Source organism: Candoia aspera, chromosome 2 (assembly GCF_035149785.1).
Source record: "Candoia aspera isolate rCanAsp1 chromosome 2, rCanAsp1.hap2, whole genome shotgun sequence".
Classification (NCBI taxonomy): Eukaryota; Metazoa; Chordata; class Lepidosauria; order Squamata; family Boidae; genus Candoia; species Candoia aspera.
This window is the reverse complement of record NC_086154.1, coordinates 265352182-265376252: the sequence shown is the minus strand read 5'-3', so window position 1 is coordinate 265376252 and position 24071 is coordinate 265352182. Positions and strand designations below refer to the sequence as shown.

Sequence of the window (24071 nt, the reverse complement as noted above, 5' to 3'; positions counted from 1 at the left end):
TCACATGTTCCTCGTGCATTTTAGTGTAGATAAGGACGTCGTCTATGTAGACGAGGACCCCTTTGAACAGGTGTTCATGCAGGACCTCATTGATGAGCTGCATAAACACCCCCGGGGCCCCCGCGAGTCCGAACGGCAGCACTTTGTACTGGAAGGCGCCTAGGGGGCAGTTGAACGCAGTCTTCCATTCGTCCCCCTCCCTGATTCGGATGCGGTAGTACGCCTCGCGCAGGTCCAGTTTGGAGAAGACCTTGCCCGTGGACAGGTGGGCGAGCATGTCTTTCACCAGGGGTAAGGGGTATTTGTTGGACAGGGAAGCCGCGTTTAGGCCCCGGTAGTCGGTGCAGAGCCGTAGGGTGCCGTCTTTCTTCTCCCGGAATAAGACGGGGGCTCCGACCGGTGAGCATGCTGGCTCTATGAATCCCCTCTCTAGGTTTTTATCGATGAACTCCCGGAGGGTTGCCATCTCCTTCGGGGTCATCGAGTAGATCTTCGGTCTAGGTAAGGGGACGTCGGGCAGCAGGTCGATCCGACAGTCCGTCTTGCGGTGGGGGGGTAGTTGGTCAGCTTCCGCCTCTCCGAAGACCTCGGAGAAGTCGGTGTATTGTTCCGGTAGGTCTGCTGTGGTAGCTGCGTTGTCCTGTGTGGTCGCCTCTGCTCGTCCCACAGTGGGGTTGGTTCTGCCCGCCGGAACTGGTGCCCGATACTCGCCGTCACCAAATGTGAAGGTGCGGGTCTCCCAGTCGATGCGCGGGTTGTTTGTCGCGAGCCATGGCATTCCCAGGACTGCAATGGGTCGTCCGATGTGGGTGACGACGAACGATGTGCGTTCGGTGTGAGTGCCCATTTGCAGGGTGACCGGCTCGGTTTGCATCGTGGCTGGTTTCCCTCCCGCTGTTGAGCCGTCCAGCTGGTGGAATGCCAGCGGCGTGGGGAGGGGGGAGCAGCGGAGGTCGAGTTTGGCGACTAGGTCGGGGTGGATGAGGTTTTTTGAGCACCCCGAGTCCACTAGTGCCGCGGCTGTGGTGGCTCCGTTGCCGGCAGAGAGTTTGATTGCCGCCATTATAACGGAGCTGTCGCCGTTCCGTCGAGGTGGTCCACGCTGCTGTCCCACCGCCTGCCTCGCAACGCATTTCAGGGCAGGCGGGGAGCGTTTCCCACCGGCTGGTCTGGGTCTACGGCGTCCTCTTCCCCCCAGTAGGCGTCCCAGCCTTCCTCTGGTGTCGCTGTGGCTCCGGTCATTCAGCGGTGAGGGGGCGGCGGCGGGTTAGGTGGTTTGGGGCTAGTTTTCGGGGCGGGTTTAGGCACACTGGTCGACGGTCGGTTGGCGAAGCAATCTGCCGTCTTGTGCCCCAGTTTCCCGCACCTCCCGCAGGGCCCACGATTAAATTTCTTCCTTGGGTATGTGGGGCCAGCCGTCCCCACGTGTGGTGCGTGTACCTTTGTGCAGGTGTTGGTCGTGTCTTCCGTAGTTGTCATGAGGAAGGTGCGGTGCGCGTGTTCTGCTTTCCCCGCGAGGTGGATCCACCCGTGTAGAGTCTCTGGGTCGTCGCGGTAGAGGGCCCATTGAAGTACGTCGCGGTTGAGCCCCCTTTTGAACATTTCCAGCAGGGTGGTCTCGGACCAGTCGTTGACCTTCCCCGCGAGGGCTTTGAACTCGAGGGCGTAGTCCGGGACAGTGCGTGCGCCCTGTTTAAGTCTTTGGAGTGCGCTTTTCGCCCTCACTTTGGCTAGTGGGTCCTCAAAGTAGCTCTTCATCTCGTTGATGAAGGCGGGGAAGTTGGCGAGGGCAGGGGAGCTGGACTCGTACAGTTGGACGTACCAGTCCGCCGCCCGGTCTTGTAGTTTGATCGCCACGGCTGCGATCTTGTCCGCTTCGGAGTCGTAGGAGTGTCCGTGCCTCCCCATGTACTCCCTGGCGTTCGTGATGAAGAACGACAGTTTCGCGGGGTTCCCATCAAAGAAGATGGGGAAGTCCTTTGGGGCCCGGGCGTTTTGTGAACCCCTTCCTCTCGCTTCCCGGCCTGTGGCGTCGTCCGCCTGGGCCATTTGTTGACCTTCATCTGGCTCGTGGGAGTTCGGCGCTTCGCTCGGGGTGTGGACCTGTGCGGGGACGTCGTTGGGCAGCGCGGGGGGCATCAACGACTGAAGCATGGTCCAGAGTTCCTTCAGTTGGGTCTCCATGGCCGCGAGTCTAGCTTGTGCGTCCTCGTCCGCGATCCGCGCCGCCGCTGGGGCCGGTTCCGTCGGTGTGTCAGCGGGGGTGGGTCGCCGGTGGGGTTCAGGCCCTCCCGACCGTTGGTCCGCTTCTTCCGTCGTCGGCTGGGTTGCTTCTTCATCCTCCCCCGTGCTTACCGCCGTTGGGCTGCCGCTCCACGCCCGTGGCTGGGGTGCGAAGTGGGGCGTGGGGTTCTCCGCTGGTTTCGGGAGGTATGTTGCTCCCTCCCGTGGCCGGGTTGCCTCCGTCGCCATCTCCCCTTGGGGTTGGAGCTGAGGCTCGGGTTGGGCCGGGTGGGCGTCCATGGCTCCGGGAGTCCGCGGTGCCTCTGGCCTCGATCGGTCCTCCTCTGCTTCTTGCCGTGCGGCTCGCCCCCCTTGTCCGCGTCGCGCCGGCCTCATCGTTCCTGGTCTTCTCGCCGTCTACTCCTCCCGCGGATCGTTGTCGTCCGGTGGGGCTCGGCGAGGCTGAGTTTATGACTCTCAGCTTTATGTCATGCGCTGCCTACCTCCGAGTAATACACAGACGCTGATTCCGATAAAGCAGGCTCTGGTTTATTCGCAGTGTAGATACAGTGATAGAAAAAAGCTGAGAGTGACAGGAGCGTGCCGGTGCGGAGTTTAAATACCCCGCGCCGGTCAGTGCCCCCTCACTCGCGGTTACGTCACCCCCCCTTTGTCCAACACGCGGTCTTGCCGGTAGGTGAGGGGTTGCGAGGCCCCGCTGGCGCTCCGGGATCGCCCATCATCGGTTTCCCTATTCCTCCGGTGATTGCTGTCAGCTGGGCGATCTTCGTTGCGCTAGCGCTAACAGCTTGGGTGTGCCTCGCGATCCGCTTAGCCATTGTCTCCTGTCCTTTAGTCTTTGTAAGTTGATGGCTACTTATCTTGAGCCCCTTCTCCTGTTTCCTTGTTATTGTCATGTGTGCCATTGCGCTGATGTCTTCAGCTCAACGGCACTCATGACAATCTCCTCGGTTCCAGCTTAGGCTTTCTCAAGTCTTTTCCCTTTTCTCACAGTCATAGAATTGTGGAGTTGGAGAGAATTGCAAGGATCATTTCATCCAACTCTTTCTATTGTCAGGAAAACCAATTAAACCCTCATTGGGAGCTGGCTGTCTAGCCTCTTCTTAAAGCCTCCAGAAATGGAGAACCCACGACCTCCAAAGAGACTCCTCCACCGATGCACAGATCTTATACCGTCACTTCTGATCCCATATCCTGTGACAACAGAAAGTCGTTCTGGATCACCTTCTCCATACACCTTTTTAGGTACCTGAACACTGGCATCATGTCTCCTTTCAGCCTTCTTCTCTCCAGGCAGAGCACCCGAGGTTCCTTCAGCTTGTCCTCACCGGGCATGTCCTCAAGTTCTCGTAACGTATTTGTCACCTTCCTCTGAACCTGTCAATATCCCTCTGAAAATGTGATGCCCAGAATCACACACAGTCCTCCAGATGTGGTCTCACCAAAGCAGCAAGAGCAGACGACTTCACGTCTCTTAAATGTTTCTTAATGCAGCCCAGAACTGTGTTAGCCCTTCTAACAGCTGGTTCACATTCTGTTTATCAGTGACCAAGCCCAAGTGCTTCTCCAATGTAATTTTTCCAAGCCCCGACTGCCCCCACCATCTTTGTATGTGTGCCCTATTTTCTCCTCAATTTTTCCCCATCAAAGAACATCTTGTTCCTCGCAGCCAGCCTTCTAACAAGCCCAGATTAGATTGCAGTCCTGCTCTGTCTTCCTGGGATTGGCCAGACCTCCCTCTTTTGGATCATCTGCAAATTTGAAATGCAGCCTGTAAGTCGCTTTATCCAGGTCCTTAATAAAAATGTTGAACGACAGATCTCTTCAGGACCCTGCTGGTTCATCCATCTTTCCTTCACAGATTTGTTTTGCCATTTAAATTCTTGTTCATTCTCTATGACCAAACCATCTCAAATGATCTTTGTTCTGGGTCACTCACTTCCTTAGAAGTTAACGGGTTCCTTCAGCACCCATCTATTCTTGACCTTGCCTCTTGTTTCACCACACACATTGAACCCATTCCCATTGCCTTCAGCTGAGTGGAGCTGTGTTACCTGCTTCTGACACACCCAACCCTCCCTTCCACTGCACCAGACAGATGTCCTTCCTTTTCTTGTATGCTGTACAAGTCCTGACGCCTCAGACAGCCATGTTCACGCCTTCATGTGTGGGAGTCAAAGCGATGTCTTGGCGGGAGGCACATCATTGGGAAACTGCCCTCCAGTTAGGATGCTTCTCCCCATCTGCCAAGCACGCAACGTGCCCAGAGTTGGCCCAGGTGGCTTTGTCTGTTGCTGGGTCCAGTGCAGGTGAAGGCAGTGGAGGAAGGAGCAGGTGGGAACTGGCCATTAATTAGCAGCAGACCAGGTTTTCTTCCATGTGGGCGAGAGAGGGGAAAGTATCATTCTGGGAGAGTTACCAAAGGTGGCATCCCAGGCATGGTGTGACACGAACTCCTCAGGGACCCAACTATGGATGCTCGCTATTGTGCAAATGCTCAATGTACCTGTGTTGCTTCCGCTGAAGGGACTGTCCAGTCAGGATGGTTGATCCGTCCAAAAGAGCTTGCCCATCAGCCACGTCCTCTGCTGAAGGCGCCCTGCTTGCCTGCAGCTCAAGGCATCCCCATTAGGAAAGGCTGGAGTCTTTTGGCCCCAAGGAGCCAAGAGGGCTTTCCTCACACAGCTGTTGCCGCATCTGCAGCAGTGGGAACCTTTTCACACTGAAAGCTATAAATGTTTGATTTTGCATTATTGATGGGGGCAGGAAAATATTGGTATATTGTTTTCTGCTACAGATTAAAGTTACTATGGTAACTAATCATTCTGGCTGGGTGAAGAGGTTGAATTTAATTGTCCTCTTTTTAGGTGATAATAGTTACATTGCCTGAGGCAACGGCAGCTTGCTTGTTACTTGGTTTGTAGCCTTGCAGCCTGAGTGAGCAGATTGCTCCTCTCTGAGCGTGTGCAAATGCACAAAGCCTGTAAATATGTTTTTGTGCTTTCTGTAAATAAATTTATTTTTATAGAAATGCCTGGTGTGTGACTTTTCTGATCTCTCCTGGGCCAAATGCTTTCCAGCACTCTGCCAACAGAAAAATGTTCTCCTCATTCTATGTTATTTGAAAAGATAAAGCAAAGGCCAGTGGATATATTCTGACTTTTCCCTAGAAATTTGAAATATTACTAGAAATTAATCTGTACATCATATTAAACTGTTCAGAGCATATATATCTGCTTATCGTAATCCTGAGATTTTAAAAAAATCTTTCATGATATAATTCCCTTTTATTCTTTGTTCTTCTTTACATGTATGTGGCCCCTAGTCCACAAGTCGCTTGTCACACAGAATAAAAACCAATTTCCAGAAGATGCTTTTTTATCTTCTTTCTAAATGACTTTTCCAAGTTGCTGTTCCCTCCCATCTGGGTTTTGGGGAACCATTTCTCACCCCAGAAACACACAGAATCCAAGCAGATGCAACAACTCTCTTTGTGGTTTAGGGACAGGGCCAATATCCAGAAGACAGAACTGCCCCCCTGCCATGCACACACAACTTGCCAGTCCCAAGAGGGGATTCCCAGTTTCTTGTCTTCTGACTTCTCAGCAAGGACCACTCCAGGCTAGAACAGCAGGACTGACATCAGGTTTTATTTTTTCAACACATTAAATAAGCTGAATATATTAACAAGTATTTTCCATTATTAAAAATGCAGCTGCGTTCTCTTCCCTGCTGGTGCCCAAGGGAGAGGGGCCTAGAAGAGCAGGCCCAAAACACCCGGCACACCCACACCGCCACACTGCACAGGGCAGGAAAGGAGGCGCGAGGGGCCAGGAATGGATGGTGGCCCTCTCCCTGCCCCACCCACCCACCCATCCGACACCATGGTGCCATGCCCAGGGCATGCCAGTCCCTCCCAGATGGTAGAATGAACCAGTGCCTTCACTTCCCAGACTCACAATGGCGCACACAAGCCATCATCCACTTTCATCCCAGCCCTGCTTGTGCCCATTGTTCTACCTCTGCACCCTCCCATGCTGGAGGGGCATCACCCCACCTGGGCAAGAGGCTAGAGAGCCAAGTGCTGGACCGAAGCAGGCCGAGGAGAAATGGGTGGAGCACATCCCTCAAGCCTGCCCTGGGGCCAGCAGGGAAGAACAGAAAGCAGCTCCTTACTGCACTGAAACCAGGCTGGGGCAAGAGGGCCCCTCCTGCTTTCCAACAGCACTGGCCAAACAGAGTCGGCACTCCTCATTGCCCCTCGTACAGGCCTGCCCCAGCAGCAGATTGCCAGCCCCCTCGACCCACACCAGCTCCCTGAGGTCTGAAGGGCAGCCAAGTGGTCCCAGGTGGACCCCAGGCGCTCCTCGACCAACAGCCGCAGGGCCAGCCTCAGGACTGCGCTTCTGGCAACTTGAGGCTGGGTTCTGCCAGGCCAGGAGCCAGGGCCTTGCAGTGCTGGGGATGCCTCTCCGGGCACTGCAGGCTCTTGGCCTCACAGTTCAGGTTCTGGTAGCGGGGGGTGCTGGCAGCTGGCCGGTGGCAGACAGAGGCGAAGCTGAAGCTGAAGGGACCGAGGCAGCAGGCGGGGCAGGCCAGCACCTCGTCCTGCTCCATCACACAGCTGCTGCTGGAGGTGCTCAGCGGCAGAGCTGCCCCCGGGCGCTCCGTCTGCACTCCATCCGCTGTGGGGGGCACGCTCAGCTCGGAGAAGCCCCCGCCCCAGCCATGCGGCTTGCTGTTATTGTTCAGGAGCAGCCCATTGGGAGACCATGGCTGGGCCACTGACACGGCCGTGTTGATGAAGCTGCCGTTGGTCAGGGGGGGCGACAAGATGGCAGGCGCCAAGACCGGGCTGTCCGGGCTGCAGTCCATCAGCTTGCTGGCAGGGGAACTGGGACAGTCCAGGCCGGTGCGGTCTGGGGCCTGGAGGGGTCTGCGGGACGGCTGCCCCCGGCAAGGCAGCTCTGGGGAGGCTGGCAGAGAGTGGCACCTCCGTAGGATGGCAACGGGTTCAGCAAAGTCACACTGCATCTCCACAGCGGGCTCCGGCGTAATCGGGGTGCCGGGCGGAAGAGGCGAGGGGGGCGGGAGGTTGAAGGTTAGGGAGATCAAGGACTTGCTGGGCGTATCAAAGAGCTTGATCCGGCCCCCTTTGAGGTCCTGGCGATGGGAAAAGGGGTTGACTCGCTGCGGAGTGTCCTGGATGGGAGGCAAGGTGGGCGAGCGAGGGGGAAACCTGTCCGACTGGCTGCGGGAGAGGTGCTGCTCCGGGGTGAGGAGCTGCTGGCCGAGCAGGCCAGGCAGGGCACCAGGGAAGGAGAGCTGCTGGGCCGCTTGACCTGGGTGCAAAAGGAAAGGGGAGGGCTTCAGAGGAGACCCGGTTGTGCCTCGTAGCGCCCTGTGCCCTGCGGAAGCTAAATCCAGTCCTGGAAACAGTGACCAGCTCAGCTGTGCTACATTCCAAAGGGCCGGGGGCTACCTGCCCTGGCAAACACGGAAAACTGTGCACATTCCTCCCCCCCCCCGCACCCCCTGTGCTCAGAGGCAGGAGGCCCAGGAGAAAAGCCCTCATCAGCGCCCCCCTGCGGATAAGGTTGCTCAAAGGCAGGGAGAGTCCCATTTCCACCAGTTTTCTTTAAAAGGATTCACCGCCATCGCCCATCCCCAGCACCCAAGATAGTTCACACAACCTCAACTCTATAAAAAAAAAAATCCAGCCACACAATGAACACTTTAAAGGGTGGCAACCATCTCTGGATCTCGCCCATCCCCATCCCAGCATCGAAACCTCTGCCCTGAGAGGGGCTACCGTTCAGCGTGGCGGTGGAGTTTGCAGGGATGGTGCTCCCATCGCTGGGCCGGCCCGAAGTGGGGTCTCCGGCTGTCAGCATTGCCTCCAGGCGCTGGGTGACCTCCAGGAAGGAGGGCCGGGCCGCGGGCTCCATCTGGAGGGCAGGGAAGGAAAGCGCAGCAGCGGCTCGTCTCTTCCGGATCCCACGGGAAGCTGCAGATCCAGTTTATGGCAACAACCAAGCGCATGGCTGCGTGGCCAAGACTAGTCCTCTGACTGGTCTCAGTCACTGTGGACTTTCTTATTTAGTGCCAGCCTTGGCATTCCACCTTTTTCTGTGGAGAAGAGCAGGCCTCCCCTCCTTTTATCCTTAGGAGACCCCTCCCACCCAGGCAGGACACGTCTCATCCAGCTTAGCACACTCTCTGCAGTTCAGCTGCGCTCAGGAATTCCCCACAAAGACAGGCAGAACTCTCAAGGCTGCCAGGTCACTTTGCACCCGGACGGTAAAGCTGCAGCCCGTGGGTAATCCCAAAGCTCCGCTGCCACGCCCTTGTGAGAACCAGTCATTCCCGCTGCCACAGCAGAACAAGCAGCTTTGGAAGGGAGCCCACTTGGGCCTCCCGCCAAGAGAGGCCCAGGCAAGCCAGCCTCCCAGAACGCATCCTCTGGGAGCTTCACTTACCCCACCGCTCCAGCAGTACCCCGCCTTCCTAGAGGGCAGCTCTGGGGAGGGGGGAGGGGGCACCAGGACCCACCTTGCAGCAGTGGAAGGCGAGATGGAGAAAAGCCGCTGGACAGTCAGCTCCCATGAGGTTGCAGAATGCAGCCACGTCAAGTCCAAAGTCCTGCGGAGAGAAAGGGTGAAGGAAGGGAGGGAAGGGAAGGGAAGGGGCTGGGGGAGATGACCCCCAGCTCTGACGAAAGGTTCTGCCTGAGGTGCTCCACGGGTCACTCTGTTTTGGGAAGCAGAACCAGGGAGCCAGGCTGCTGCGCTGCCTGGGCGCCCCCATTTGCAGTCATGTCCCCCCCCCCCAAGATTCAGGGGGAGAGCTTAAGAGCCTCCGAGAAGCCGCCAGGCAGGGCAGCAGGCCAGCAGAGGAAGCAGCGGCTCCTCCGCAGGAAGAAGGCCTCGTTTGTTTGAGGGCAGCCAGCGGTTCTTGGGGCTTTTAAAAGGGACCACCTGACCATTCTAGCATCATGGCCAGCTCATAGTAACCATGCTGTGTCTTTTAGCGCTATGGGAGGCAAAGGATAATTCAGCAGGAGTAAACACAAACAGGGTGCAGGCAAGCGGCACATTTCAGTGAATGCAGCCCCCTGTGGCTTCCAGAACTCCCAGTCAAGCTGAATGCCAGGAACTGCGAACCCCCTTGCATGAAGACCGGGCACAGTCAGCCCCCCTCCCCACCGCCCCATGGCCAAGCCGCCTGGCCCTGACATCCGCCCTGGGGTCTCACGGTGTGTGAACCCACTGATTCCATCAACCCATGCAATCCACCAACCCGTAAGCTAACGAACAAGCTGGGTTCATGTGACATCTCAGTCAGATATCGCATAAATGCCACTGGTGGCTCTGTAACCAGCCTGGTTTAACTCTGGTGCAAAACTGGCCAGTGTGTGAAGCTGACGATGCTTCCTGCTTCTTGGGGCTGCTGACACCAACAGCTGGGGAGCCAAATGGCGCTGGGGTTGAGCACTTGTTCACGGCACCTCATGGCGCATTAGTTCATCCCCCCACCCCTCTCGCCAAGGAATCGCAACCATTCATGAATTGACTGGAGAAAGGAGCCCCCGCTGAGCCCCCTGGAGAGCGAGGGTGGGGCTCTCACAGTGGGAGAGAAGCACCCCACTTCCTCACGCTCCAGCCCCCGCTGAGCTCCTCCTGCCCAGAGGAAGGAGGCCTCTGCCGCAGGACTGGCTCCACCCTTGCCAATCCACCAGCTGGGCGCGGGACCTTCATCTGCAGTTTTATACCACTCACATCTGAGGCCTTGTGTTAAGCTCTCCATGAAACCAGCTGGGGGGCAGACCCCAGCCCCGAGGGCCCCCGGTTCCACCCTGCAGTCTTGCCTCATGCCAAGATGGGCAAAGCCAGGGCTGCCGACGGACACAAGCGGGCAAGCTTACCTCAGTGCGGGGCAGGTAGTCGGGGTCGGCCGGCACTCGTGCGATGGTCTCGCAGAGGATGATGCCATAGGCAAAGACGTCCGCCTGGGGGGAGAGAGAGCAGTGAGGAGGTCTCGGAGGGCTGGGGGGCAGACGGGAGAAGTGCAGGGGGGGTGCCAGGGAGAACCGGGCTGGGGTGCAAGCGTATGCTCTTGTCCTCCCCTCGGTCTCCCTCCTGTTGTCACCCCATTGCTGGGCTTTCTCCCCAGGCCTTACCTTCTCATTGTAGAGCTCCCCACGCAGGACCTCGGGGGCCATCCAGTAGGGAGAGCCCACCACAGCCAGGGGCTCTTTCTCGCCGCCCTCACTGGAAGGAGGAGAGGCCAGTGTGAATGCAAAGTGGGCTGCCAGGATCGGGAACGGGGGGCGGGGGGCGGGGGAGACAGGAGGAGCCACCGCCTCACTCACCTGTAGGTGGGGATCTTCTCTGCCAGGCCAAAGTCAGCCACCACCGCGGTGTAGCCGTTATCCTCACACCTGACCAGGCAGTTCTGGGGGGGGGGGGAGAGGGGCAGGCTGAGGGGCTGTTCGAGGTAAAAGGCAGCTCACAGGATGAGCATCCCTGCCCAGCACCCCCCAAGGGAATAAAGAGAGGCCTTGGGGGTGGGATCACAGCAAAGGCTCCCTTACTCCAGCAGGGCAGCCCCTCCCCACAGCCCCAGCCAGGTGCCAAGAAGCTCTGCCACGCGTTCTCTGCCCCCTAGAAGGGCGGATCCCAGTTGGGGGCCAACGCAATGGGGTTCGCTGCGTTGGGGCGTAGCAGGAAGCCCTCAACCAAGTCTGCCTCAGAGATTCGGGGCAGGCGGCTTCAACCCAAGGCAGCCTGCATTTGTTTTCAACTGACCCCTTGAACTCCTTCTCCTTGGCCAACTTGCAGCTGATTTCTGCACAGACGTGCCTCCTTCCAGTTGCAATAAGGTCTTTTCTACTGTGCTCTCCTTCAGGGAGGTGTGTTAGTGCAAGGGGGCGAGATCAGGCCATGCCCCAGAGGGGGAGCAAAGGTCAAGGAGCCCTGAATGGCCAGCTGCCAGAGCCAACTAGCCATCGCATCCCCAGGCTGACTGCTCCATTGCAACCAGCAGTGCCGCCGAACAAGAACCCACCCCCTGCACGTAAGTGCCTCTTTGACCTCTGTGCCCCTTGCAAGGAAACCAAACGCATGCTAGAGAGTGGGGAGGAGTCTATCGCCAGCCCCGACGCAAGTTGCTGGGATGGACTCCTCCCACAGACCCCCGGCAGATGTTTTGATCAAGTTCTTGCAATCTTGGCAGTGTTCTTGTTTGCCCCCCGCCCCGGTGAGCACAACTCTGGATGTTAAGCTGCCTCACCACTCACCCCAGATCAAGTTGGGGATTCCCCTGCTGACAGCCTCTGCCCAGGCAGAGGGGAACGCTGCTGAGCCTCGCCCCCTACCTTGGACGTCAGGTCGCGGTGGAAGATGCCCTTGCTGTGGAGGTAGCACAGCCCGCGGGCGATGTCCAGGGCCAGCCTGAGGCGGACGGGCCAGGGCAGGGGGGTGGAGCTGTCGAGCAGCTGCTCCAGGTTCCCCCCGTTAATGTACTGCGGGGAAAGAAAGACAAACGCGTCACAGGGCCCTCCCAAACAGCTGGGCCTTTGGCTCTGCCCCAGCACCCCCGGTCCCTCAACAGATGTGCAACTCTCACCTCTGTCAGCGCATGCAGCTGGCCCTGGTGAACACAGACACCCATGAACCTAGGCAGAGAGAGAGGAGCCCATCAGGAGCGAGACCACCACCCCGCTGGGGCCCAGGAGCTTCCCTCTGTCACCACCAACCTTGGAGAAAAAGGGGCAGGACCAAACCCCTGCTCTGCTGTGGGCACCAGGTGCTCCGCTGACCACCCACCCCCAGGTTGCCAGAGGAAAGAAGATGCTCCGCGTGTAAGGAGCTAAAGCACCTGGGGGGCAGTTCCAAACAGGGTGGTTTTCCCATCCCGTTTGGGGGGACAGGGGACCCCGGGAGGAAGGGGCCAGGACGTGGTTGAGCCTCCCAGCCATTCTTCTGCGAGGCCCCTTGAACTTTTCGCCTGGCCCTTCCCAAAAGGGACCGCCCATCAGCCCAGCATCCGCACCCTCGGACTGCGGAACGGTTTCTGGGACCGGCCTGCTCCCTCCTCCACGTTCCCAGACGTGCTCGAGCTTCCATCGCAGCCACTTCCTCTCTTCCTGAGCAGGGAGACCCCCAGAGCCCCGCCGTGGCCCCCGCCTTACCGGAGGATGTTGGGGTGGGAGAGCCGGTTCATCAGCTGCACCTCGCGCAGCATGTTCCCGCGGTTGCTGGTCAGCTTATTCATCTTCAGCACCAGGACCTGCCCCGACTGGCGGTGCCTTACCTGCAGGGATGGCCAGACATTAATTCCAGCAGGGGGAGCCCCCATGTCACACTGGTCCCACAGCTGAGGCAGAGGGGAAGCCCCACCTGGCTGGCACCCTGTGGAACACCCTGTGGGCATCGTGACTCTGCTCTGAGTTGCTGGCAGTCAGTGCCAAAAGGCCCTGGGTGGCGTTGCTCTTCCAGCCTCCGCATGTGCCAGATGAAATATCTCAAATGCCCACCCATTCTGACCATAGGCTGGGAATCATGGGAACAAGTCGAACACACCAAGGGAGTACCAAGTGCCAGCTTCTGAATCTGCCAGAGCTACCAAAACAGCCAACCAGCCAGAGAGACCCAAAGCTCTGGAACTACGTGAGGGCATGGTGTCAATCCCTCCCCCAACACATCCAGAGCCACTAAACTGCCAACTGCCTCAAAACCAGTCTTTCTCAACCGTGGCAGCTTGAAGATGCATGGACTTCAACTCCCAGAATTCCCCAGCCAGCATGGTCTCAGTCCCATCCTCAGTCAGCACGCTGGCTGGGGAATTCTGGGAGTTGAAGTCCACACATCTTCAAGCTGCCACGGTTGAGAAACGCTGCTCTAAACAGCCCAGCCAAATACAGGTAGTCCTCACTTAATGACCATTCATTTAATGATGGTTCAGACTTATAATGGTGCTGAAAAAAATGACTTACAAAGAGCACAGTGCTAGGGAAGTGCAAAGTATGGAGTAAGAGGGGGGGCAGCAGAGAGGAGGGGAACCCAGAAAACACAATGTGGGACCTGTTGTTAAGCATGAATGCCCTCCCCTCGCCCATCCCGATGGCTTCTCCACAACCTTCTCGTTCCAAAGGCTTCACATTCTGACCTAATTGCAGATTTGAAGTGGAAATTGCTGAGCAGCTGTATTTTTTATTGATTTATTACTCTTGCACCAGCCATGGTCCAATGTCGAACAGAGATGAAGAACGCTGCATTCCCTGCCTGAAGGCTTGCAAACAGAAGGTCAGGGCAGAGCGCAAAGAGGGGGCAGGGCTGGCCCAGCTACAGCAGAAAGCTGGCAGTGCAACAGGCCTCAGGGCTTCTGGGGGGCCTCAGGAGGCTCACAAAGCCGGACACATTAAAAGGTCCCGCAGGAGACCCCCACCCATAACTCCTGTGCCAGCCCTCCATGCTACCCACTTCCCTCCCTCCCCTGACCCCCCAGCGGCCTCTCCTTTTGGACAGGCATTCAGGCGTACCTGTACAGCTTCTAGCACCCCGTCCCCCCATGCCAACACCCAAACAAGGGGCTAATGGAGCAGGACAAGGAGGGGCAGGCCAGCTCAGCCTCCCCGCAAGCGAATGCTCAGCAGTCTTTTCCCCCAACGCTGCCATCAACCTGGCAAGCAAAGGGGCACTTGCCCAGGGCGGCACCCCCGTCTTTCTCAGGGCCAGGGGGCCCCTGCTGCCACAGGGCTACCAGGTGGAGGCAACCCCCACGGCTGCCTCCAGCAACCCCCTCCCCTGGCACCTCTGAGCAGCTGCATGAACAGCACCCCCTGGCACAGTGCAAGACTCACCAGGTTCGTTGCGCATAGGGGAAAAGCCCCAACAGGCTGCTGCCAGGTTTGGGGGCTAAAGGGGGCCCCTTTATTTATTTATAAATCATATGTATATGGCCGCCCATCTCACAGAACGTGACTCTGGGTGGCATGTAATAAAGTCATAACATTACAATATTAACACAGAGACAGCCCCCCAGAGCACGGACTTTGGGGCACATTTTCCCCACAGCAGAAGGTCAGACCTTTCCTCAACTCGGACCAGCCAAGGCAAGCCCAGGGGAGTCACCAGGAACATCCCAGGCGAGGACACAGACCTGCCCCTCCAGCTGCTGCAATCTCCCTCCCTGGGGGGCTGGGCTGCCTCCCCCACAGCACGGTCAGAAACCAAATCTGCAACAGCCCCTGCAGCATCAGCCCTCACAGTGCCAGGTAGGAGCCTGCAGCCCCTCACCCCCAGGGCAGGGCAGGCCTGCTGAACAGCTGCCTGGGCATGCCCAGCAGCCTGCCCCCCCCCCCCCGCGCGCAAGCCTCCCTCTCAAATTCCTGGGCTCTGCAGCAGGAGACAATTCCTGCCCTTTTTAGTCCATGCACTTCCTCCCTCCACTGTGCCTGCCCACCCCCATCCTCTCCCAGGCTGCAGATCACCCCCACCCCCACTCTAGGTTGTGCAACCTGGGAGGAGCCCAAGCGGAGAGGTCCCCCGTTTCATGGGGGGCAGGTGTGAGGGGCACACCCTCCTCTTCAGAAGGAGCTCATCTGGCTCCCTCTCTCAGAGAAGGAGGGGGCGCTCTTCCCTCCAGGACTGGCATCCATGCCAAAAAGGGAGTAGGCCCCCAGAGGTGCTCCAGACGCCTCCTCTATCCAAGAAGCCCATACCACGCATGAGAAGCACCTGGCCCACCCTCACAGTGCCTGGCTAAACTATCTGTCTCACGCCCCCGAGGAGGATCTGTGGGGCTCAAGGCTGAGCATCCAAGCTGGGCTGGCGGGTGAGGCCCCGGGGCCAGACAGGGTCATGCCACCTGGCTCAGATTGCCCAGACGTGGACACCATCCTCTGGCTGCCCCGGAGCTGCCCTTGTGGGACTGCACCCCGTAGCAGAGATACAGGCGGGGCCTCTGAAGGGGGGATGCCAACTCCTTGGCATGTCTCCTGCCCCTCTCCCCATGAGGCTTTGACCCACAGAAAGCAATGTTCCTGCCACGTTCATCGGTTCATCCTTCCACAAAGCTCTTCCGTTCTTGAGCAGGGCTGAGATCTGGCCTGAGACTGCCCGGTAAAGGCTCCCGCAAGGCCAGGAACACATGGTGCAACACGGGCAGCTCATCACGGCCCCCACTTTCTGGGCCTCCCCTGTTTAGAGGGCCCCCTCCTGCACAGACAGCAGGCTTTCCCTTTGGACCCCATACCGGCCAGCCCAGAGCCCACGGCTGGAGAACTGCTGCATGCCAGGAACCACCACCATAGTGGGGCAGCACTGCCAGCCAACGCCTCCTCCATGGTGCCTTTCCGGCACAGAACCTGCTCCCCGGCGGAGAACAGACCCAGCCCTTGGTCGTCCCTCCTGCCTCTTTCCTGAGACGCCTTTAATGTTTGGAGCCTCACCACCCCGCTGACCCCCCAGCAATCTCTGCCACCCCATTTTACAGGCAAGAAGGGCAAGGATGGGCCCCATTGCCAGCAAGGTCCCCCCAGGCAGCGAGGAGGAGCAGGCAGGAGAGCTTTCTGCCCAAAGACATCGAGGAGGGCTGCTGAACTTGCAACAGCCAGCAATGCAACTGCGGCGCCACACAAGGACGAGTCTCTTCCTGCAGACTGAGAGTCCTAAAACGGCTGGGAGAGCTCAGTCCTCGCCTGTTCGTTCGCTACAGCACAGAGACTGTATTTCTACTTGCAAAAGCACGAATGCTCTGGGGAACGCCACACTCACTGCCCTGCAACCCGCCGCGAAGTGCCACTGCCCCGAAGCGACCAACGGCTGTCTTCAGGAGGAAGCAGCCCAGGGAAGGCCTGAGCCCCGGCATAGCTCTGGCACTGGAGAGCACCGGGCAGAGCCGTCCCAGAAGATGACGGGCTCCGCACCTCTGGGCCTACCAGAGTTCACTGCTCTTCTCACCGCCGACCCTGGGCTACTGAGCTCGCAGCCCCTCAAACCCCGCTGTTCAAACCCTCTGAATCTCCCCATCCTGCTTTCACCCAGGCACATTCACACAACGGCTTTCACACCGCGTGCTCCATCGGCCCAGGTGAAACGCTCTCTTGCACGTTGGAAGAATCCAGCCTATTTGGTCCATTCAGGACGCCGCGTGCTCGCAAAGACCGAAAGTGGCTAGCAGAGAAGCCGGCCCAATGAGGAGGCAGGGAGGCCAGCCGGCTAGGAGTGGCCCCAGTCCCAAGACTCAGCAGTGGCAGCCCTGCCAGCCTCAGGGCCATCAGCTGCTCCAGCCTGTGGGGCTCCGGCTGAGCCCCCTTCCGCCCAGGCCACAGCCCCACCAAGGGGCAAGCAGGGATGGAGGGTGCAGAGATGGGCTTCCGACATGGCCCACTTGCCAGCTTTGCTCACTGTCCTCTGCCTGCCAAAGCCCTAAGAGCCCCCACACCCAGGAGGCACTCAGCCCCAAGCACAAAGCACTGTTTGGCCCCCTCCTGCACCAGCCACCGCCCAAGCATCCCAGAAGGCAAGCCCCCAGGCCAGGCAGCAGCAAAGGTCCAGTCCGGAGCCCTTGGGCAAGCCCTGTGCCAGCCAACCCGAGGAGCAGCAGAGACCCGGCTGCCTGGTCTCCTCCCCTCCCAGCACAGAGGCCCCTGGGGCGGGGGGCCGGTTGCTCTGGCACAGCCTAACCACTTCACGGAAGGGACCGGAGAAGGGAGTGCCCATCTGGCAAGCCCTGGAGGAAAGGCAGGGTGGGAGCTGAGCAATAAATAACCTCAGCTGGCATGCCCAGGAGGCGGTCCGAAGACCCCCAGGGAGGACAGGGGGCAGGGCTCCATCCTCCTCAACACCGCCTTCAGCCCACATGCAGCCCCAGGCCTCCAGCCAGCCTTCCAAGGGAGGACAGTCTCCAGGCACCAGCCCGACTCCACAGGCTCAGCAAAGGAGAAAGCAGCCCCTCCAGGCCACCCGCCCCCACCCGCATATCATGCCCGCCCTGGCACCCGGCCTAGAATCCAAGCACATTCTTAGCGCCGAGCTCCACAAGAGCCACTCGCCCACCTCCACGGGCAGCCCGCTACAGCACAGCCAGGCCTACCCCCTGCTCCCCAAGGGGGCCCGGCCCTTCCCGCCAGGCTCCCTGCCCACATGGCTGCCCGGGGGCCCTTGGCTCAGAGAGTGGTGGAGCTCCTTGCAGGGGCGACACAAGCTGTACTCCAGCCAGTCCGCGAGTCAGGCCAAGGCGCCAAGCCAGGCCCCTCCCCAGCTGCACACGCACACAGCTGGACTCTCGCCTGAGCCTGGGCCTGCGCAAGCCAAGCGCAGAGCCCACATCCTGAGGTCAGGCTTGGTTGACAGCCCCCCTTTGCGATTAAAGTCCGCCCACAAGGGTTCAGCACATCATTTCTGGACGCATCAGCGCCTGCCCTGACACCCCCAATGCTGACACGGGGGGGCTCCCCCTGGAAAGTGCAGGATGGGGCTTTCCTGCCAAGAGGCCACCCCCCTCCAGCTGGGAGCAAGCAGCCCCCCCGCGGAGCAAGCAGTGGCCTGATGGACGACTCTCCCTTTAGTACAAAGCCCCCCCAGCCCAAAGGCTTTTTTCCTGGCTGAACTGGCTGGGATTCTGCGGAGGACGCAGCTGGAGCAGGAGCGGAAGCACCACTTGAGCCATGCGGGCTGCAGGCGCATCTCTCGGAGGGCACCAGGAGGCCGCACAACTCTCAGCAACCACTAAGAGGCGGCAGAGTTTCCAGGTCTTCAGGGGGATCTGGGCTCCTTGGCAAAGCAACAGGGCTGTGTTCGCACAACACAACTAACTCGGTTCCTGAACATTAACCCATTTTCTGATTCACACATCATCCTAAACGAGAAAAAAGCCAAACAAACTGGGCTCTCAGGCCCGCTCAGCAAGGGGCATCAACGCCAGCACAGAAACCAACTGAGGCTGCCACCAGCCAAGCTCAGTGCCCTGTGCCACTGCAGCTACTGGGCTTTGACAGACCTGGTTAAGTGTGTGTTGTGGGAAGCCGGGCCAGGAAGACCAGCCACATGCACTGGGCCTGCCAGACTCCAAGGCCTTTCAGCCCCCCCCTACCTGAATTCAGCAGCAGCCACCTGGTCAATCCCCCCCACAATGCCGGAAGGCCCCTGGCCACCCCGAGACACGGCAGGAAGAGGCTACGGGGCGTCTCCTAGCAACGGTGGCTGGCCAGGCAAAGGGCCAGTTCAGGGAGGGGCTGAGGAGGGTCCTTGCAAAGGGGAGGTCCAGGAGGATCCAGCCAAGCGCCCAACTGACCTCCCCATCTGGATTCCTGCCAGTAGCAGGGAAGGGCTGCCTGAATGAGCTGGCAGGGGCCATCTGGCTGGCCCAGAGAGGACCCGCAGGGCCCCTCGGATGCCTCCCCAGGAGAGCAGCAGTGCTGAAGAGGCCCCCACTGGGCCAGGCCGGGGGAGGACTGGGAAAGGCCTGTTCCAGAGCGAGATGGAAGACAGACACCCCGCCCCCCCCCACCACCCTGCTGCCCAAACACCACACTCCCCACACCAGTCACTTCTGGCTGGGCTCACAGAAGCCGCCCGGGAGCATCACCGCTCATTTCTCCTCTCAGCGTAGCACCCACCCAATTCTAAGCCTTTGGGTGGCTCACAGGGCCAAAAGCAATAGAAGCCGAAGTAGTGGAGAAGAGCAGTATAAGTTTTTAAAGAAAACACTCCACCGACATATGAAACATCCTAAAAGAGGCATACGCTCTCGCTCTCTCTCACACACACACACACCGCAACACACAAAGCCTGGGGAAAGGCTTTTTCAAAAGAGTCAGATACAATCTCTGGGGAGAAGGCCCACTTCCTGGGCCGCAGCAGGAGACACCACTGAATTGAGGGGACGGAGCATGCCTGCGAGGGCTGTCAGTAACTGGAGAAAGAGAGAGAGAGCGAGGGCACCTCGGGCAGCTAGGTTGAGGCCAGCTGGACGCTAGGATTTAGTTTGCCCAGCTGTCATCAGGACACACTTCTCCCCAGGAAACTAGAGGATCAAAGAGAGTCAACCCCCACCCCAGGGATCCCAGAGAACTCACTCTTTGGAGAAGAGCCCCCCACCCCCAGACCACAAGTCCACAAAGCGGACTGGCCCTTCTTCTGCCGAAGCCTCCCGGTCCCACCTCTGCTCCTCCAGCTGGCCAGAAATTGGCTGGAGCCCAGGCCTGGCGCGCCGACCCCTTTCCTTCCACACAAGTCCCCTCCCTGCCAAAGCCAGAACGATTCTGGCCAGGTGCCCAGTGCTTGGGCCAGCCTCGGTCCGCATGCCATCCTTTGCCCGAGTTGGGAGACGCACCCCCCCGAAGAAGAGATGGACCGTCTCCCACAAGAGATGGAACGGCTAGCCAGCCAAGGCCTCTTGGTGCAGCCGCCTGGGGACTCAGACCTTTCCAGGCCACTGCCCCCTCTGGAACAGAGCGCGCCTGGCCCCAGAGCTGCTCCTTCACCCAGGTCAGCAAATCTAAGGGAACGCCCCCCACCCTTCCTGGCACCAGGGACTCTCTGGTTTTGACAACCCTCTTGAAGCTGGCAATTGGTCCAGCACTTTTCCAGCCGTTGGGTCCTTCGTGCCACCAAGGTCGGCTGTGACGACTAGGGCGACTGTCCAAACCAGGGGCTTCCGCACACCCCACCCAGGAATGGGGCACCTCCTCTCCAGGGTGCCTCTTCAAAACAAGGCATCTTTGGCCAACCAGCCACAGCGGGCACTCTGCCCACTGGTCGGCAAGCCAAGGGCTTTAACTCTGCCAACACTGTTAAGCAGCTGTCTTGGGATGCGGGTTCCCCTTGTTAACTCTGCATGCGGACAGAGGGCCAGGCAGCTGGCAGAGGCCAGAGGGGCACAGGTTACATACACAATACATGTAAGCTGACACTAAGGCCAGCTGTTCCAGGCTGAGCAACAAAACTGGCAAACAACTGTTTCAAAGAGAGAATCCAGTCCCCTTCCCTTTGGTGGGGAGGCGCACAGCCGTTCTGGGCAAGCACTGGGGAGAGAGTGTTTCCCAGCATGCCACCCCAGCTTAGGGCTCCTTGGCTCAACAGCCACTGCCGCACTCCAGAACAGGGCAGATCAGAAGTGGCCTGCGCCAAAGAGCAAGTGGAGCTGAATGGATTTGCCTCAGCCCCCTCTGGCTTTGGCCTTCTGGGGTCCAGCAGAGCTCTCCCCCCTGGAAGAGCAGGAGGGCAGAGTGGCACCTCTGCCAAAGCACCCACAGAAGCATGCCCAGCCAATGCATCCCAGCTGGCACAGTCCTCAGCCCTGCCCATTCATAATAGATGATGATGATGATGCCACTGGTAATTACTAAGCCTTCTCAAAAAGCCTTGGACGGCACTTAGAAAGTCTGCACATTGACAAAATTCCCAGCTGCCAATTCCAAAAGGCCACTCTGCCTGGATCAGCACATGTACTGCCCCACACATTACAACGACCTCTGAGGTTCTTGGGAAGAACTGGATGTGAATGAAAGCCAGCCCCGGCTAAAGAACCGGCAGCTGTGATTTCACGTGGTTGTGTATAACAACAACAACAACAACAACAACAACAACAACAACAACAACGCCACTGCCTTCTCAGACCTCAGGCACTTCCTGGCAAGATCGGGGGTGAGTTTCCAGCATCGGGCGGGTTCCGGCCGCAGCGTCTTGAGCCTTTGCCAAGGCTGCCGGGCTGCGGGGCCCCTTCCTTCGCGGGAGGCGGCTGGAGCCGGGGCCACTGGGAACGCCCCGCTCCCGGGGGGAAGGCAGGCGGCGGCGACCCTCCCCGCCGCGGGCTCAGAGCGCGGGGGAACCCGCCACCCGGCCCACCAAAGGAAACCGGCCCGGCTCGGGGGTCCCCGCGCGGCTCCTTCGCCTCCCTGCGGCCAAGCCCACCCCGCGCTCCCGCTCCCCTGCCCGGCCCGGCCCGAGAGGCTGCAAGCAGTAAACAGACCCGACCCTCCCACTCGCCCGTGGGGGGGGGGGGAGCAGAGCTGCGACGGGGGAGGAGCTCCGGCTGCTCGGGGCCGGCCAGGCTTCCAGCGCCCAGGCCTGCCTGCTCCTCTCAGCCGCGCGCGCGTCGCCGGTCCCGGCGGCGGCCCACCTTCGCGGCGCAGCGCGTCTGGCGCTGGCACTGCCAGTGGGCCGCGTCCCCTCACTCACCCAGGCGGGAGGGGAGCCGCCGGCGGGACGCGGGCCGGCCGGGCGGAGGCCGAGGCTCGGCCGGGCCAGCCAGGGCCGCGCGGCGAAGCGCCCCGTGATGCCAGGGGGCCGGGCAGGCGGGCGGCAAAGGGGCAGGCGGGCGCGGAGGCGGCGGGAGGCCCGCGCGGGGGCTCACCTTGAAGACCTCCGAGAAGAAGCCGGCGCCGATCTTCTCGCAGTAGAAGTCGTCCAGGCGCGCCAAGGTGGAGACAGCGCTGCGCAGCGCCCGATAGGAGGAAGGCCGCAGGCGCGCGCCCGCCTGCCAGCCCCCTGGGCCCGGCGTCTCCCCCTCGGCCTCGTCCAGCCGCAGGGAGAGCCCGGGCCGCCGCGGCAGCTTCTCCCGGTCCATGCCCGGAACGCCGGCAGCGCCCCAGGGCCATCCACGGGCGTCCGCCCGGCGGGGGCGCGGTGGACGGAGGAGCGCGGGGGGCGCGGGCGCTGGCGGGCTCCGCTGCGCCCCCGGACGCCGCGGGCTTCGGCCTCCGGAGAGCTCGGCTTCTCTGCGGCCCGCCAGCGGCCGCCCGTCGGAGGCGGAGCCGCGTCGGGCGGAGCGAGCCTTAACTCCTCGCCTGCCGCGGCTGGAGCGGAACGCGGTGGCGTCTGGCTGCTCCCGGTGCCCCGGGAGCGGCTCGGGGGCGCGACCGGCGCCCAGCCCTCGCCCGCACCTGCCGCTTTCCTCCGGGGGCGCCCTTCGGTCGGCCGCGGCTGCCCCGGCTTCGCCCCCGCCTCCTTGCCCGCCACGGCCCCGGCCCGCGAGTCCCCGGCGGCTCGGCTCGGCCCGGCCGGCCAGTTTAGCGCGGCGTTGCTAGAGGAGACTCGGTCCCCGCCTCCGCGTGAATCCGGGAGGTGGGTGCCTTTGGCCTCCGGGTCTGCTCAGCCGGCCCGGCGCCCTCCAGATGTTGACACTCGGGGCCGGAGCCCGGCGCACACGGAGAGCCGCCCTGATCCCGGGAAGAGGCGTGGGAAACGGACCTTCTGAATCCTTAACCGAGCCCCTTCTGAAGAGTCTGGACCTTCCACGGGACGTCCTGCGTATCAACGACCGTTGCAGTGTGGGAGGCTGCTGTACTATTTATTAATAACAAGGAGGCATATTCATTCGTTCGTTCGTTCATTCATTCAGCAAGTAACTCAGAGCAGCTTCGGCCCCTTCCCTTGTTTTAACCCGGGTGTTACGCAGAGCAAAGCTGCTTCTGCACGTGGACATTCGCACAGCGGCCTCGTGGGCGCTGTGGCTGAGCAGGTTTGTTTGTTAACCTGTGGAACTCCCCAAGAGGCGTGCTGATGGGAAGTGTGGAGGTCCTTATCAGCCGCCACCATGTCCTGATCCTCCCTCCCCTGCCCAGTGCCTGAAGTTGGAGCTGGGACCCTGCCCTCATCGTTAGGTCCGTTTTGTTTCAGAGCGCTGTTATATTTCAGTGCTTGGTCAGATCCTTGAGGCAGTTCACAACCAAGACAGAAATTAAGATTTCGGAACAACAGGGACCAAGCAAAGCAACCCAGCACTGCACACACGCTCTGGTAACTTCTAACCATGAATGCCCACTCGGGTAACCCTGTCTTAGCCAAATGGAGGAAGCTCAAAGGGGAGGTGCCAGATGAACCTCAGGGGTGAGGCATTGCCCAGCTTTGGGCCACCACCAAGCAGGATGGGCTCCAAGTGCAGGCTCCGTTCTCCTCATGCAGGATCAGGATCCTCAGCACTTCCTCCCTGCATGTGTGCCAGGCCAGGTAGATGCCACCTGGGGAAGGAGGTCCTTAAAATCCTGGTTGCACACCATGGGGGGCATTGAAAGTCAATGTGGGACTTCCAGCTGGAATCAGAAGCCAGGCCATACACACCTGGCAGCTCTTGCCAGCTTGAGGCCAGGTGTTGCGTTCTGTGCCAACGGGGCTTCTGAAGGGAGCCCCACATAGACTGTGTTACAGTACTTGGTCAGGGTCCAAGCCACTGCCATTAGAGTGGCCCACTCTGGTAAGGCCGCAGCCAATGCCGCACTCTCACAGCCCCCATCCCAGGCCAGTTTCCACTGGCTGCTCCAGCATGAGTCTAGGAGGATCCTCAGGGTGCAATTCAGCTCCTTTAAGGCACGACCTCCATGGTGGAGCCAGTCTGCTTATTGACAGACAGGAGTTCCATCTTGGAGGGAGGGAGTTGTTTGTGTGTATCCAGACTAGGCCAGCCACCAGAAACAAGATGGGCCTCCCACAGCATCTCCACTTCGCAATGGAGAGTTGAGTATCATCAGCATACTGAGGACGTCACTCGCTGAAGTAGTCAGTTGCCTTTGCCTGCAGCTTCATACAGGTATCGGGACAGTGGGGAGAGGGCCCAGCCCTGTCGCCCCTTGTGGGAGCACCAATGGCCCAACCTGGCGGGTTCTCTCACGGGCCTGGGAGGAGCGTGGCAGGAAGAAACCACGGCCACTTCCCCAATTGCTGCTCAGGCAGCTGGGGCAGGGGGTGGGGTGAGGAAAAGCCAAGCCATTGGCAGAAGCATTGGGTAAGAAGAGGGGAACCCCAGAGGGAGGAAGGGCTGAATATGTGGAGAGACCCGGCCGAGTGTTGCTGACCTTGCAGGGGCCCAAGAGAGCAAACAGG

The 24071-nt window shown here is 59.9% G+C and overlaps 1 protein-coding gene across 1 annotated transcript; it reads right to left on the bottom strand.

Annotated features, from left to right (window-relative positions):
• Positions 1–6126: 6126 nt before the first annotated feature.
• On the bottom strand, positions 6127–22790 carry TESK1 (testis associated actin remodelling kinase 1). Its single transcript, XM_063293200.1, has 11 exons — positions 22728–22790; positions 21607–22275; positions 12437–12558; positions 11872–11920; positions 11621–11767; positions 10616–10698; positions 10424–10514; positions 10169–10252; positions 8797–8886; positions 8057–8192; positions 6127–7586 (listed from the first exon to the last, which is right to left on the bottom strand). The coding sequence occupies exons 1-11, from the start codon at positions 22788–22790 to the stop codon at positions 6637–6639; spliced, it is 2484 nt and encodes an 827-aa protein (XP_063149270.1). The 3' UTR covers positions 6127–6636.
• Positions 22791–24071: the final 1281 nt, after the last annotated feature.